At 30.8% G+C, this 14,999-nt stretch overlaps 1 protein-coding gene across 1 annotated transcript; it reads right to left on the minus strand.

Annotated features, from left to right (window-relative positions):
- Positions 1-2,831: 2,831 nt before the first annotated feature.
- On the minus strand, positions 2,832-12,363 carry LOC134708382 (uncharacterized). Its single transcript, XM_063568869.1, has 6 exons — positions 12,234-12,363; positions 6,886-7,575; positions 6,203-6,366; positions 4,866-5,020; positions 4,175-4,338; positions 2,832-3,639 (listed from the first exon to the last, which is right to left on the minus strand). Exons 1-6 carry the CDS (start codon positions 12,237-12,239, stop codon positions 3,463-3,465), a joined length of 1,356 nt encoding a protein of 451 aa, XP_063424939.1. The 5' UTR covers positions 12,240-12,363; the 3' UTR covers positions 2,832-3,462.
- Between the last annotated feature and the right edge of the window lie 2,636 nt (positions 12,364-14,999).

Here is a 14,999-nt window from a genome sequence, read left to right on the forward strand (position 1 = left end):
TAACCTTGCCAGAAACACCAGTGACCGAAGCCCGGACATTAGATTGTCAACGCACCAGAGCGCATATGCAGCAGGTAGGCATAATCTAAGCTAAAAACGTTCTCTGAGCCAACCAGTCTTTGTTATTATCATTAACTGTCATGTGTAGTAAATAAAAATTGTAAATATTTTGATATCCATTATCGTTGGTGAAATGCACCTGCCGCACTAGACATGCGTGCACGTAATCACGTGACCAACTATTTTCTATTGTGAACAAAATCCTTCATGCTGTAGAATATTGAAAAACTAATATGGAGTCGTATTGAATATATCGTTAGGTACAGAACTTTACTAATCAAATTTTAATTTTAAAAGTATATATAATCCAATACTAAATTCAATATAAGCTAGCTTTGTATCTAAAGGTCAAATATTCCCTTGGAACTTTTCTTGCACAGATGATTCATTTTGACAGTTATTTGTTATGATGAAAATAGAACTTCAAGAGCTAGATTTGAAAATATGTGTCAGTTTAAGAGCATGTGTTCTTAATATAATACAAGATGTTATATTATTGACAATGAGACATCTATCTTCCAAACAAAACGATAATAATGTTAAACAACTATAGGCTCATCTAACAATGAGCAAAGCTAAATCCAGCAGCGAATGTCTGAATTATTTAATTTAAACCGTAAAAAAATTTGAAAAGTGAAAAGCAAATATGAATGACAGTAACCAAAAGCAATCACTGAATCTTAATGATGTAGGGTGATCAACATATTGTAGGGTGATCAACACATTATCTTTACTAAACAGTAATGTAACAGACAAAATAAAACAAACTTTATGGATGAATGGGAGGGCTTGATTCATCAGATGTAAAGGGAGCAGTGGCTGACAACAAAGAACAATCAACGAAAACGAGGTTTTAGCCTGTTCAGCTGTTGCTTGAAACAAAACCATGTTCTTTTTGCCTTGTAGTGTATCCAGCGATTACTGGAATGGTTTGAAAATAATAATGTATCTGTAAATGGCAATATAATTAATGCTAAGTGACTTTTAATTTTTTATTGTGCTTAATAATATAAGAAAAATAGAAATATAACAATGGAATGGTGTGCAAAAATGGGAATAAGATTCAAATTGGTAGAAAAATATTATATATACAATAACAGTTTTTTACAAAGATCAACAATAAAAAGCTATCTTATAAGATACTGTAATGATAAGTCACAATAGTAATACAACTATGAAAATTGGAAATACAAAAAAATGTCACATGATGATGTCGCAATTTAAAACAAATTGCAACAAATCACAAAATGGATTGTTAAACGTAAATGCTTAAAATCGTTCGGAATGAGCACTTGTGCTTGCATAAAAACATGAAATGAAATGAAACAAAAATTTCATTTTTTCAATGATTTGTTAGTATGGATTTTGATAAGTATCTTGTCTCGTTGACTCCTGTTTTTTTCAATATTTCACAATATTTTAGATATCAATAATGGAATGTTAGGAAGTCGATTGACTTGTAAATATAAATCATAAAATGATACTGAAGTTTTAGGATAAACTTATAAGCGAGTTAATAAAAACAAAAACAGCACTTTATGGAGTTATGCGCCAGAAGTTTTTTTCTGGATGTACCTTTACAAGGAACGGATATTTCGTAGCTTAGGATGTATCAGACTTGAAATAGATGAAGAATTATGTGACAAAAAAAGACCACAAAATGACCGTGCCTTTGAATCGAACAATTTCGAACAACTAAAACGTTCATTTCGCAATCACCGCTTTTCTTCTACTCTTTAAATTTTGGTGGGGTATATTAAGATACATACATCCAAGGGTATGCATAATGTAAGGATCAGGTTAAGTTACGTTTCGTTAAAAAAAAAAATACCAGTCTGTTCTAAATCTCATCTAATCATAGGTTCAATTAAAACGTTTCAGGGATGAGAAAGATTTTGAAAACAAGTCCCATTTAGGCTATATTAATTTATTTTTTCAAATCCGAAAATAAAACAAATACATGATACTGGATATTAGGTATTTTTACACGCACAATTATTTCCTTGATTTTAGCAGCATATGAATAATGCTAAATCGAGACTTGAAAAAACCTAGGAAAATTGCGAGAAAAGCTAAGAAATCAACATTGGAATGTTCCTAATTCTCTCTCACAATTTCCTTTAATTATAATGAATCAGATTATGCTAAATTGTATCACCTAACATACAAAAGCACGATACATTAAAAATTCATAAATGCTTTAAATAAATTGTCATCTATCTCTCCATCAAAACACTGGTAAGAATTATATAAAAAATAATGCATGAAAAGAACAAATTGAAGAGATCAAATATGTTAATGATATTGTGTCTGCAATGTCTAAATTTCGGAAAAAAACAACTGGTCATTTTAAAATCGACTCTTTGGTAGACATTGAGAACCACCATACAATGATTCATCATCACCAATTACCTGCACTTTCATAACCATACCTAAAATATAACAAAAGGAAATATAAATACCATACAGAAAAGCACGAAATATAAATTCATAAAAAAGTTTCTAAATAGATATTGTAGATCCTGTAGAAACAGAGTGAAGCATAGCATTGTGTAGTTATGATACCATAGTATGGTTAATTATTAACATAGTCTGATTAATACTTAGCATAGTCTGGTATATACTTATCATAGTATGGTTAATACTTAGCAAAGTATGTGAATACTTAGCATAGTATGTTAATACGTAACAATAGTATGGTTAATTCTTAGCATAAATTGGTTATTTCTAAACATAATATGGTTAATATATACTTAACATAGTCTGGTTAATACTAAGTATGATGTGGTCAATACATAGCATGTCCGGATTATAGGCAGGGAGAAGGTTTGGATCCATTAATACGTTTAATCCCGCTGCTAATGTTTGCACCTGTCCTAAGTCAGGAATCTGATGTATAGTAGTTGTCGTTTGTTTATGTAATTTATACCTGTTTCTCGTTTCTCGTTATTTTATATAGAACAGACCGTTGGTTTTCTCGTTTGAATTGTTTTACACTAGTAATTTTGGGGCCCTTTATAGCTTGTTGTTCGGTGTGTGCCAAGGCTTCGTGTTTAAGACCGTACATTGACCTATAATGGTGTACTTTTTTAAAATTGTTATTTGGATGGAGATTTGTCTCATCGGCACTCACATCACATCTTCCTATATCTATTATATTTTTGATAGCGTGTCATGGTTAATTTTTAGCATATTGGGACTAGATTCTTACCTAATTCCACATGTTTATAGTATCCATTGTCATATTCCAAGAATAAGTTCCATGTAGTAGCTTTGATAATTTACTTCTTCACTAAAGACTACAATCTTCTATTAAGTCTAATCAATCAAAATTATATGAAAAATCCTCTGTATCTGCAAAATTTACAGGAAAACACATATAAGTTAAAAATGTTCATTTATCTATGCCTTGGATATATTCTCCAAAACAAACTGGTAGAGATCAGATTCCAGAAATCTAGGGTAGGAATCTTTTGCCATTAAAGCTTGGATTTTGTACTGTGCTACATCAAAGGTATCTCTTGAAGGACTTTCCAATGCTAAAACTGTTTCCATTCTTGTGTCGGAATCCAAGTTAACCTACAGAATAAAAGAGACAAATATAGGATCCAACAATCACTATAACCAACAGAGCAAAAGGAAGAACACAAACGACCCGAGTTTTGAAGTTGAAAATATATAAAGAACAAACACGAGTTGACAGTTAATACGGAAATAAAGTTTTAGTGTTCTTAAAGGTTCTACTCGTTTAATACTCATATTGGGAATAGATCAACGTGATATATTATTTACATGCATTAAAACTACATCTAGAAATGCGTTTTTAATTCAAAAAGCTCATGGTTTGTCTGAATAGTTGACTTTATTTCAAACATAAAAAAAGCATATACATAGGTGGTAGGCCAGTGCTTGTCCCTTGTTCGAACTCCTTCATATTCATTATTTGGAGACGAAAATATCTGCTACTAAGAAAGACATTTGAAAATAAAGTCATACTTAAAAAGTTATTTGGTAAAACTCTTATATAAAAGTTGAATGTGGTTTTATGGGACACAATAAAAATAATAGTTATGACAAAAAGGTCGAACATTCATTTTAAATCTGTTAAATTTACCTCTTTTGGTGCTTTTGAAACCACAAAATCATTGTAGATCTGTTCCGCCATTACTGTCATACTAGATTCATTACACGACCGGAATTCTTCACAAGCAATCCAAAATTCTAAATTCTCTTCACTAAACTCTGATCGCAGATATCCAAGAAAAAGTTCTAAACCATCTGAAAAATAATGAATTTATCTTATGAGGACTTCAGATAAATAAAGTCTTCATAATAAATATTTCCTTAACACAATTGTTTCTGTTTGTAATTTCATTACATGGAAAATACAAGTGAAAGATATCAAACGGATAGTCAAACAACAAATCAAAAACAAACTGACAATGCCATGAAAAACGATCAATAGACAGACAATAGTAAATAAAGTTTAAAGACAGGCTGAGGAACACGAACTCAATAAAAAAAAAACGTGGGTGATATCAGGTACTCTGGAAGAATACGCAGATCCTTTTTTTTCATGTGACATCCGCCGTGTTTGCTTTGGTAATCGTGTATTATATTAATTCTTAATTTATTTTATGTGTATGAGTATTTTTTTAACAGTTCAACATGCTATCAAGGACATTATCCTTATACTGAGTTATACAAAACAATATATTAACGGTAAACAGATTAAACACAATATCTACAAAAAAAACAAAAGTATGGAAAATCAAAATACAAGAAAATATAAACGTGTTTCCTACATTTATCATGAAGGAGATCCTCGACTGATCTGCTCCATTGTAATGCTTGGTCGTAGGTTGTTACACTAAAGAAGGAAAAAGAGTTTTCTTGATCCACTACTGTGTCTGTGTTTTGTCTTCTCAGAAACTGAAATCTTTTTTTCATATTCTTTGCCCTGAAATGTATTTAAAACTAGTATAGCCCAATGTTTAAAAAAAAACTTCATTTTAATTGCCACCTGTCTTTCTGCATTTTCTGCATTTTTCTGTGTTTGTTAATATAATTTTGTTGTGTATGATGAACATAATGGACTGGAAAAAATAATTGAATTTTGAAATACTTCACATAATCATTGTCATACAAATTAACATCAATTAAAGTGAGTTGATTGTATGACGAATGTATGAATGACTTATACCCGGATTTGTATGTTTGCTATCGATTGATGAGTTTTGAACATCGGTATACTACTGTTGTCTTTATTGAACATCGTTATACTACTGTTGTCTTTATTAAACATCGGTATACTACTGTTGTCTTTATTGAACATCGTTATACTACTGTTGTCTTTATTAAACATCGGTATACTACTGTTGTCTTTATTAAACATCGGTATACTACTGTTGTCTTCATTGAACATCGGTATACTACTGTTGTCTTTATTGAACATCGGTATACTACTGTTGTCTTTATTTATACAAACTACACTTTTATCTTGGTTGTTACGTTTTCTGTTAAAGGCCCATTTTTTCAATGTTGTATTTTTTTCTAGGTCATCCATCCACTGACATTTAGCATGTCTGGGATAATGGTTTGATTGCGTTTTGTCTTTCATTTTTTAAGTTTTTATCGTTATCATATACAAAGTAAATAATTTATTGGCAGATACAAATCCTTAATATGAGAACCCACGATGAATTAACAACTTCGAAATGGGACTCATAATGACACTGTATACCAGACGAGAAACAGTCACGGAAAGGTTAGCACGGATATAAAATATCAAAGTTTAATGCCTTTATGCGACCGCTCATTGATTTAAAATCGTAATTTGAGGAAGTGATGTGAATGAGGCTATTATCGCTAATTGAAAAAAAAAAGATATTGCAATTCATTCGGAGTAATAAGAATACCTGGACAATGTTCTGAAACAGATAACATGTTTTGGTCATTAGTGAATACAGATAAATATTGATTCCCCGTTTTCATCATTTGATTAAGAACGTTTTTAACTTTGCTATAATTTCATTTTCTGATGGCGTTGAAGGTGATTGATGTATGCTAACTGGATAACTTCCCATCCAACGGGGCCGGAACTGAAATAATTTGGAGTTAACTTCGAAAATGGTTTACTTACAAATTTTTGGATTTCGATTTTGTAGAAAAGTTGTTGTTGAGAAGTTCTTCTTTCTCTGTTAATGCTGACTCAGCGGAAAACGTCTTATGGAATCGTTTTGTTTTGTCTTCCTGCTCACCAAAAAGTCGTTGATACAGAAGTAAGTCCATAGCACGACTTTCCATCTACAAAATAAACAAACAATAAATATAGGTTAATTCTTTCTAAATATGTTTTTGGCATATAACGGTAAAAATGGGATTTATTAACTACCCCAAAACAGTCTTTAATTAGCCAGGAAGGTAATGCAAACGCCTATCAATAAAATAAAGTTTAACATATTTTTTTTTATGTATCTGGAAAGATGAAGTCCAAAACATACGACTGTAGCATGTTTTTTTTTGTTTTTCAGCATTATTTGAATATTTGATTTTGATTGACACTCATATTACATGCATACAGTAGTATACACAATTCATTCAACAATATATTCCCCTCAAGAGAACATATACCTCTAAAAGCTTTGCAAGACAGTTAAATTTGATTTTTTTTGGACGACATTTTTTTTCAGAGAAAATACTTTTTTTGTTTCATATTTTTGGGACTCTTTAAGTTGAAATACCAATTTCGCTTTTACATGTCATTGAAAGAGAAAAAAATCAATATTTTTCAGCGTCACGAAAAACGAATTAAAAGATACTTACAGTATCTTTAGATTTGCTGCCCTTTGAATCTAGAAACAATGCATGTGATGGGATTTCATTTTCACAGCATGCACTTTGACTCCGCCGTAACGGTCTAGTGATTATCCGCTTCAGTCTCTGTCGTTTGGACTCCTTATCTTTTTTATTCATGTTGATAGCTTTTATTTCAGACTGTTGTTCCGGATCCACAGCATCATCAATCTTCTTCAGAAATGGCGGTCTGGCTTCCGGTTGTTGGTCAAGGTCAGATGCGTCTAATGACGAATCACAGTTGAATGATACCTGTGTACTTTTCAAACCTGAAGATGATCTAGACGATGTACTGTCAAAAGACATGTCTTTGACATCACGTGTGTCTTTATCAAATGATAGCTCTACAGATTCGTCGATGTCACATGACCCTATCTTTCCTTGACATCTTTTTCTTTCCAAAATTCTTTTTCTCCAATTTTTCTTTGCTGACTTTTTGTCCTTTGGAGATTCTGGTGAGAGAGAACATTTATATTTTATATCTGTCGATAGCTCAGTGGGAGATCTCGTTAATTCTCGATCCGACGGGACGGATAGAATGTCTAATGAATGAGATTTACCAGTTACATTGAGAGAAGGATTGGTAAGCTGACAAACTAATTGATCCAAATCTTGTGTGCTTTTTCCATCTAATGGATTTCTTGATTCATCAAAAACACCCTGTAAATAATTAATTTATAAAAGACATTACTAAAAAATGAAATTAATCCATACTAATAAACAATCTCGTAGCAAATCTTGTAAATGTATTTATAAACTTGTTGCAAATCTCAAAAACTATCTGAATACCGGTATTTAAATCAAACAGAACCAACCACCTCTAATCAATCAATGCTTACCCTTCCGAAGTAGCTTATATCAGAATAATTTTAAATATATGAAAAAAGAGATAAGTTGATAAGATAAGATCAATGATATAGATCAACCAACCCAAAAGGAAAAAAAAGACTTTTCAAACTTCAAAGAACTATACAAATCAATAGTCCGAGAAAAAAAACCCTGTCTTATGAGAAACATGAATGGCAAAGTAATGACAGAACATATGCAACAAACAACTATTTTATTAAAAGGCACTTCCCATACACAAAAAAAACCTCGCTACTTCAAAACACAGTTTTACAGCTGCGCAAAACTTCCATTGATACGACAAGCATAACTAGTAGTATAAAAGTAATGTTACCAATGCACCTTAGGAAATACCTACAATATTGATAAAACGATGTAATATTTATGGAAATATACTAATAGTAATATACGTTGTATTCTAGTACATAATACATCAATTTATCCATGTTCAATGCACGCTGCTAATTTTTTTTTTTCAGGAATCATTCATTCTTCTCGAATTCATTAATTTTATAATAGAACGTAAATGTTAATGAAAATGGTACTTTACAATATTCTAAAGGAAAGATCAAATGCTGGAATGGTTAATGGAATTGCCTGATAAAATGTTTTATCAGCTTTAATTTCAAATACTAAAGGTATTCGTATAATGCTTACACAGGTAAAATAATTGAACAGCAATTATCAATGTACTATTGTTGCTAACAACGAACACAACATAATTGGAATGTTTCAGATTTTTAACGAGTACAAAAAACGCGAGAAAGTCATTATAGATATTATTTAGTTATAGAAAACTCTTTTAAAAACTGGTATAACAGTTTCTCTTATTTAAATGCAACTTCATCCTTTCCTAACCCGTTCTTTAATAAATTTAATCAATGTGTGTTCGAAAGGTTCTGGTTCTTAACGATTTGTGGATTCAATACAGTATACTAGTAACATAGAATTAATTGTTAAGTAACAAATAGCGGTAAAAGAGGGAATTGACACCGGAATCCGAATGACTACTACTCACACAAGGGAAATCAAGAGGATGATATATTGTTACGATCGATGCCTTCAATGTTCTCAATGTACGTAAAATAAACAGCTTTGTATACAAAAAAATGTAAACATACATAAATTATTTTTATGCGAATAATCTTTCATATGAAATGTTTTTTGTTTAAGTTGTTTTTTCCTAAAAAAACAACCCCAACAGTTAATATCTTTGTGCTCGCGCTTCAAATGTTGAAAGTAAATCGCATGGCGGAAGTTTTAAGACTTCAAAAGCAAAAAAAATTAATGTGGAAACACAATAATTAGTCTTAATCCCTTGGTAACCATGTAAATATTGGTTTGTTTGCTTGGAAATTAATCAGTTTCACATTAATAACAGTTATGCTTTAATCTACAAAATGTATCCAACAACAACAAAAAATGATAAAAGCACAAGAAAGGACAATTGTGTTGCGTGTTTACATTTCATTCAAATCCAAGCTTTTGTCATTTCAGCCGACAGAGCCAACAATCAATTAATTATTCCATATATGGTAATATAACATTAAAAATGTAAAGTAAAGAAACGATAGTCATCTCAATACAATACCCATTATTATAAAATGGCTTTAAATTATTTTCCAATATTAAAGGAAAAATAATGACAACAGAGTAATAGGTTTGCACTAGCTAACTTTTTTATTGTCAGACTATTCCTATATTTAAATAAACTTTGATTTTCATGTTTTGGTCATCACAGTGTTTGCATATTATATATGAACACAATCTACTGTCTAGAGTAATGTAAACAAGTTAGCAGTGACTAATAAAAAGATGCGCTGAAGATGAAATTTAAATTACAATTTCATCCTGTAGTGAACAAGAATGCATTTTAGCGCCCTGGGACTAGAGGTAGTAATTGTGGTATAAACGTTACCATGAATGAAGCTCTTTAATGTTTACAATCTCGTTAATGTAGTTTACATATCAAGGGAGAACGTTTGGTTGAAGACTCAATTTTCTTTCAAGTATAAAGTACTTTATTGTGTTGATTGATATGCAGAGGTATTTAAGGAAGCTACTGTGTGCTTTCAGAATTGTTTAGTGTAGTCAAAGCTAATTATATGTAGCTGAATAGATTTTTTTCAAAAGAAGAGTATACACAGTCGGAAAATCCTTTAATGAGTTAATATTGAAGGGGAAAAAAACTGAACCAAACTTTAAGTAGAAAACTAAACCAGTACTACTGTTTCTGGTTTGGGCAGCGCTGACAACTAAAATTCATGTTTAATTCATCGTGTACATTGCTCCCTCTAAGAACTTGAATTCGATACAAAGATATCTTGCCATTTTTATAATGAGCATTTGTTAAGATACATGTTTTATTTTTTTTCATAATTTATGTCCTAGTTACAAGGACTCTACCTGTCTCTCTTAAATTGCTGTTATAGCAGTATCACAGGAAATACATATTACGTGATTGATCAAGATGAAGTCTGAATGCAAGCAGTACTTATATAGCTTGGTTGAAAATAGATCAAGCTATGCATTAGCCGTTGATTTCCCGTTTGAATGGTTTTACACTAGTAATTTTGGGGCCCTTTATAGATTGTTGTTCGGTGTGAGCCAAGGCTCCGTGTTGAAGGGCGTACATTGACCTATAATGGTTTACTTTTATAAACTGTTATTTTGATGGAGAGTTGTCTCAACGGCACTCACACCAAATCTTCCTATATCTATATAAACATGTGATGTCCTACACCAATCAATATTGCGGTTCTTAGGTCTTGTTTGTATCAACACACTTGGTAACATTTAAGTTTTATATTGCTTCTTCTAACGCAAAAGTAGACGCGACAGGTATTTTGATTTGTTTTTTTCAAAATTGTAATTGTGTTTATGATTTATTTATACTGTTAATGAATACATAACAGGATAGTCCGCTATGTCGAAACAACTGGTCGTATTCCATTGGGAGTTACGCATTCACTTCGACGTTTGTCTATGTGTACCTGGACAAAACATGGCATCGGTAATCTATCTGAACGGATGCATGTACATCGTATAAGAAATATCACAATTATTATGAATGACATGGAAACGTTCCGGCGTAAAAACAAACAAACCTCTTAATACAACAATTTTTATCTTCACCCTTTCAAAGTTCATCATTAATTGGGGTATCACCTTTTACTAACACTCTAGACAATCGTGACAACTTCAAGGGTAATTGCAATATTTAAATCTCGTTGAAATGTGATAATTGTAAATATATGCTCTACATTTTATGCTATAATTGCGCAATTATAATTGTAGAATTAAGGGATATATTTGAACATACTTTCTCAAAATGAGCACGATCTCAGTTTTTAGCGACAATTGTTTTAGAAACAGTACAAATGTAATACGAGAGGTGAACCAACCTAGGTAAAATTGTGATAATTTATAGATTGATTAAATACAGTAGAAACTGGATAACTTGGAAAAAATGCAAAAATAATGACATATCTTCTATTTTTTAGATAAAACTATGAAATATGCGAATTGTTTTTTACAGTTACCAAAGTTTATTAATATGACTATCATAAATACCAAACTTTGTGTTTTAATAATGAGATTAATTTCTTCATTATAAACATTTAAAAACACATTTTCATCTTTTTGTTTTATTGGGGTTTTTTTCTCACGCAGTTTTGTTTCCATGAAAGTTTTTAGATTGTCATCTATATGAGAAAATTTACAATTAAAATATTTATAAATCTGTTAATTTTCTGTTACTCATAAATTTTGAATATTGATTCGATATTTAATTTAGTATAAATACAAAAAATATTTCTTCTCTGTCTGCAAAGTATGCACATCCATATAGAAGTATATAAAAATTATAACACCAGGACAGTTAAAATCCTCTTTATTGAAATTTTATCCCGATTGAAAGTTAATTTGATTTTATGCCGATCCCTCAATGTCATGTTGGAAGCGAAATAACATTAGCACTATACATACCAAGTATTTTCTATTGATATCATTTAAATATCAGAACGAGAAGTTTCATAAAAAAAATCACCAGAATCTGGAGTAAATGAGATTTGAGTTTTAAAGCACACCACTGTTTTGATCTGAATGGCATAATGTAAGTTAAAATTAAAAAAAAAAAAACCTTAACAAAACAAAACAAATCAAAACACAACCCCTACATCTTCAAAAACGAAACAGGAAAATTGTTGATCTCTTTTCAATGAAATTTAAAAGTTTCGTTATTTGTTTAAATTCAAATGAAAAAATCTTAAACTTACGAAAGCTTTTTTCTCTGTTTATTTTCTTTGCAATAACTGGTATGTTCCTTACAATAGTTTTTTTCTCTCAATTAGATTAAACCACCATTACAAGAGTGCAAATTGTTCCTTGTATATATATGTTGCATTTTATTAATCAGATTAATGTACAGTTTTACAAAAATGAAAATTGAATATTTTTTTGTATTTACTTACCCTCATTATTCTGAAATTATACTAATATAGGAGAAATCCGTTTAATATAAGCAACCTCCGTGTTACTGGTCTGAAAATCTATATAACAGTGTTCTCTTTACAATCAATTGCAAGCAGATTTGTAAACCTGATCGAACAATTCCTAATTAATATATTTTTCTCTGTGTACATCATTCGTTATTTTATCCAATCAGAATTCAAGGAAACAGTAACCTCTGGAGATATATTCAGTGAGAATGTAAGTAAGGATTCAGTCTGATATTATCCTTAGGTGAAATAAAAATTCCCAGAAGAAAATAAAAAGCATCAAAATCTAGTCATATGTCGGTTTGTATTTGTTTATTTGTCTCTTTCAATATCGGAAAACAAGATAAACAGAAAGTGTGGTTTCTATTTTTTTCTCTCGAAAAATGAACCATTGGATCAAAAAGATATTTTTTTTTTATTTCGCATATCCTATATTCTTGGGGATATCACATTTAAAACTAAATAAAAATGAGAATGGAAATGGGAAATATGTCAAAGAGTCAACAACCTGACCAAAAAGCAGCTAACATTCGGACACCACAACTGGCATGTTTATGTACAACCATTCTCATCTATAAGTTTATTCAGATTTTAATGTCTTATTTAAAGACATGAACCTTCATTTGATAAGAAAGAACTATAAACACTTCAGCTGCTTTTAAGTTCATCCCTTGATAAGTTATATTTGTGATCCATTACATTTTTTTCTTTTCTGCTTTGTATTTGCTTTAATGTTTTGATTATCCTGTTGGTATGTGAATCTGAATTTGAAACACCTTTCCAGAGAACACAAAAAGTATTCCTGTAAGCAATTTATTTTCGTGTTATATATTATAGATAAAAAAAAATATTTAATGTCTTACTGTTTTCTTTCTTGACTATGGACTAAGGTTATTCTGGTATTTCATACTTATATGCAGTTTGATTTTATATAAACGTGATCCAATCATAAACTTTATAACTTTTTGACTTGATTATTTCACATTGTGACTTGAAAAGATTTACTTGTGACTGGGATATTCTTCTGCTCTAACTGATCCTGAAACTTAAACCAAGAGTTTGTACAGTCTAGAACTGTGCTAACGTTGGCTGCCAAAAAAGGTGTGTTTTTTTAACTCAGTCTTTTGTTTTCTGTGTTGTGTTTTGCAAACTGCGTGATTGCGTTTGTTATTACATGTACTGTATTTCTGCCACTTAGTTCTTATTGTATTTTGTGCAGTTTTCTTTCACATTGCCTTATCGAGGGAGGCTCGGCTAGATATCAAATCAGGTTTAACTTAACGTTTTCTTCTCAAAATTAAAATGTGATGCTCTGAGTCAGGAATAAGGAAGTTGTTCTCAAATAGTCCATTTCAATATATGTTGGTGTTGGTGTTTGTTTTTGTTGCAGTTAAGTGTTTCTGTTGTTTCGTTGTTTTCCTCTTAAAGTTAATGTGTTTCCCTCATGTTTAGTTTGTTACTCGGATTAATTTTCTCTTAATCAGTTTTTGACCTTTGAACAGAGGTTTACTACTTTTGCCTTTATATGTATACTGTTGTTTGTCTGTTAGTCTGTTAGTCTTTTGTTTTTTTTCTTTTTTACCCAAAACGTTGCCAATTCATTTAGACATGAGTTTGATGATCACTTTGGTACCATTGCCTGTCTTTTCACATGTCCCCGACGTAGGTTTCAGTAAGCGTCGTTAAAACACTTTTACACAAAAACAAACTTGGATCATACTGTTTCAACATTGTCTCTAATTTGCGAAATACACGACAAGTAAGCCACTTTAAAGTGGTACCTATCACTACAGGGAGATTACTCTGTAAAATCAGTTAAACGTTTCAATTACGTTGTGTTGTTAAAGGGAAAATTAAGTTTCTCAATGATCAAAATTAGTGTTTGTCAAACTGCTTTATAACCAGTGTAATTTTTCTGATAAATTGGTTGGTTCAATTTTTTTGAAATTATCATATCTTTGTCAAAGGGTCAAAGTGAATATTTTGTCAAAATTTTATGAAAATAAAACAAGCCAAATAAATTTTAGTCAAGGTGTTGGGTACCACCTTAAGAACGAAATTAAAACAAAAAGAAGAATCATGCTTCCTTAACCGTTATCATTTAGTTTAACTTATGTTGCCCCTAAATGTTTTTGTTTAAATGATAAATTGTTTTAATATGTTGTTTTCTGAATGATACAGCTAGACTTATCTTATTGAAATAAAACTATTTGACATACACGGAATTCAATAACTGCTGAAAAAGAGAACTTTTAATGTTATTGACAAAAAGCTGGTGAAGACCAATTAACGTTGACCTCGCTTATAAGAGATTTTGTTTCTTTGAAATTATTTTAGTTGTGAGGTAAAAGGGATAAAACTGACCGCATTATCAAAGTTTGCCCTACATTATTTATACAGTGTTGGTATCCCTTTTAATGACCATTGCCATTATATATAATGACCATTGGTATTATATACTCACCTTTATAGAAATTGACGTGTTATTGTTTGAATGTTATTATTAGTAACGCGAATTGATTAATCCTTTTGAATTCATTGTCAGTATATATTAGTAACCTAAGCTTTTATTTATGAACTCAAACTCGTATCAATAGATAATACTTATTTAAAAATATCCCATTGGTTTACGGACAAAAAGAGGGTAATTGATTAAACACCTAGATCAACGGAGGTTAAAAGGACAGTTGTTTACCTTCCGTAATTGTAAGTCCTGAACGCTCGAAAACGTCGTATTAC

The sequence above is a fragment of the Mytilus trossulus genome, chromosome 2 (genome assembly GCF_036588685.1).
Source record: "Mytilus trossulus isolate FHL-02 chromosome 2, PNRI_Mtr1.1.1.hap1, whole genome shotgun sequence".
Taxonomy (NCBI): domain Eukaryota; kingdom Metazoa; phylum Mollusca; class Bivalvia; order Mytilida; family Mytilidae; genus Mytilus; species Mytilus trossulus.

What these genes read in the sequence shown, in the direction of transcription:
- LOC134708382 (XM_063568869.1), bottom strand. An exon ending in GCAGCAAATCTAAAGATACT is followed by an intron (nt 6,367 to 6,885) that starts GTAAGTATCTTT and finishes TTTATTTTGTAG; the next exon opens with ATGGAAAGTCGTGCTATGGA. An exon ending in TTTCAAAAGCACCAAAAGAG is followed by an intron (nt 3,640 to 4,174) that starts GTAAATTTAACA and finishes TTTATTCTGTAG; the next exon opens with GTTAACTTGGATTCCGACAC.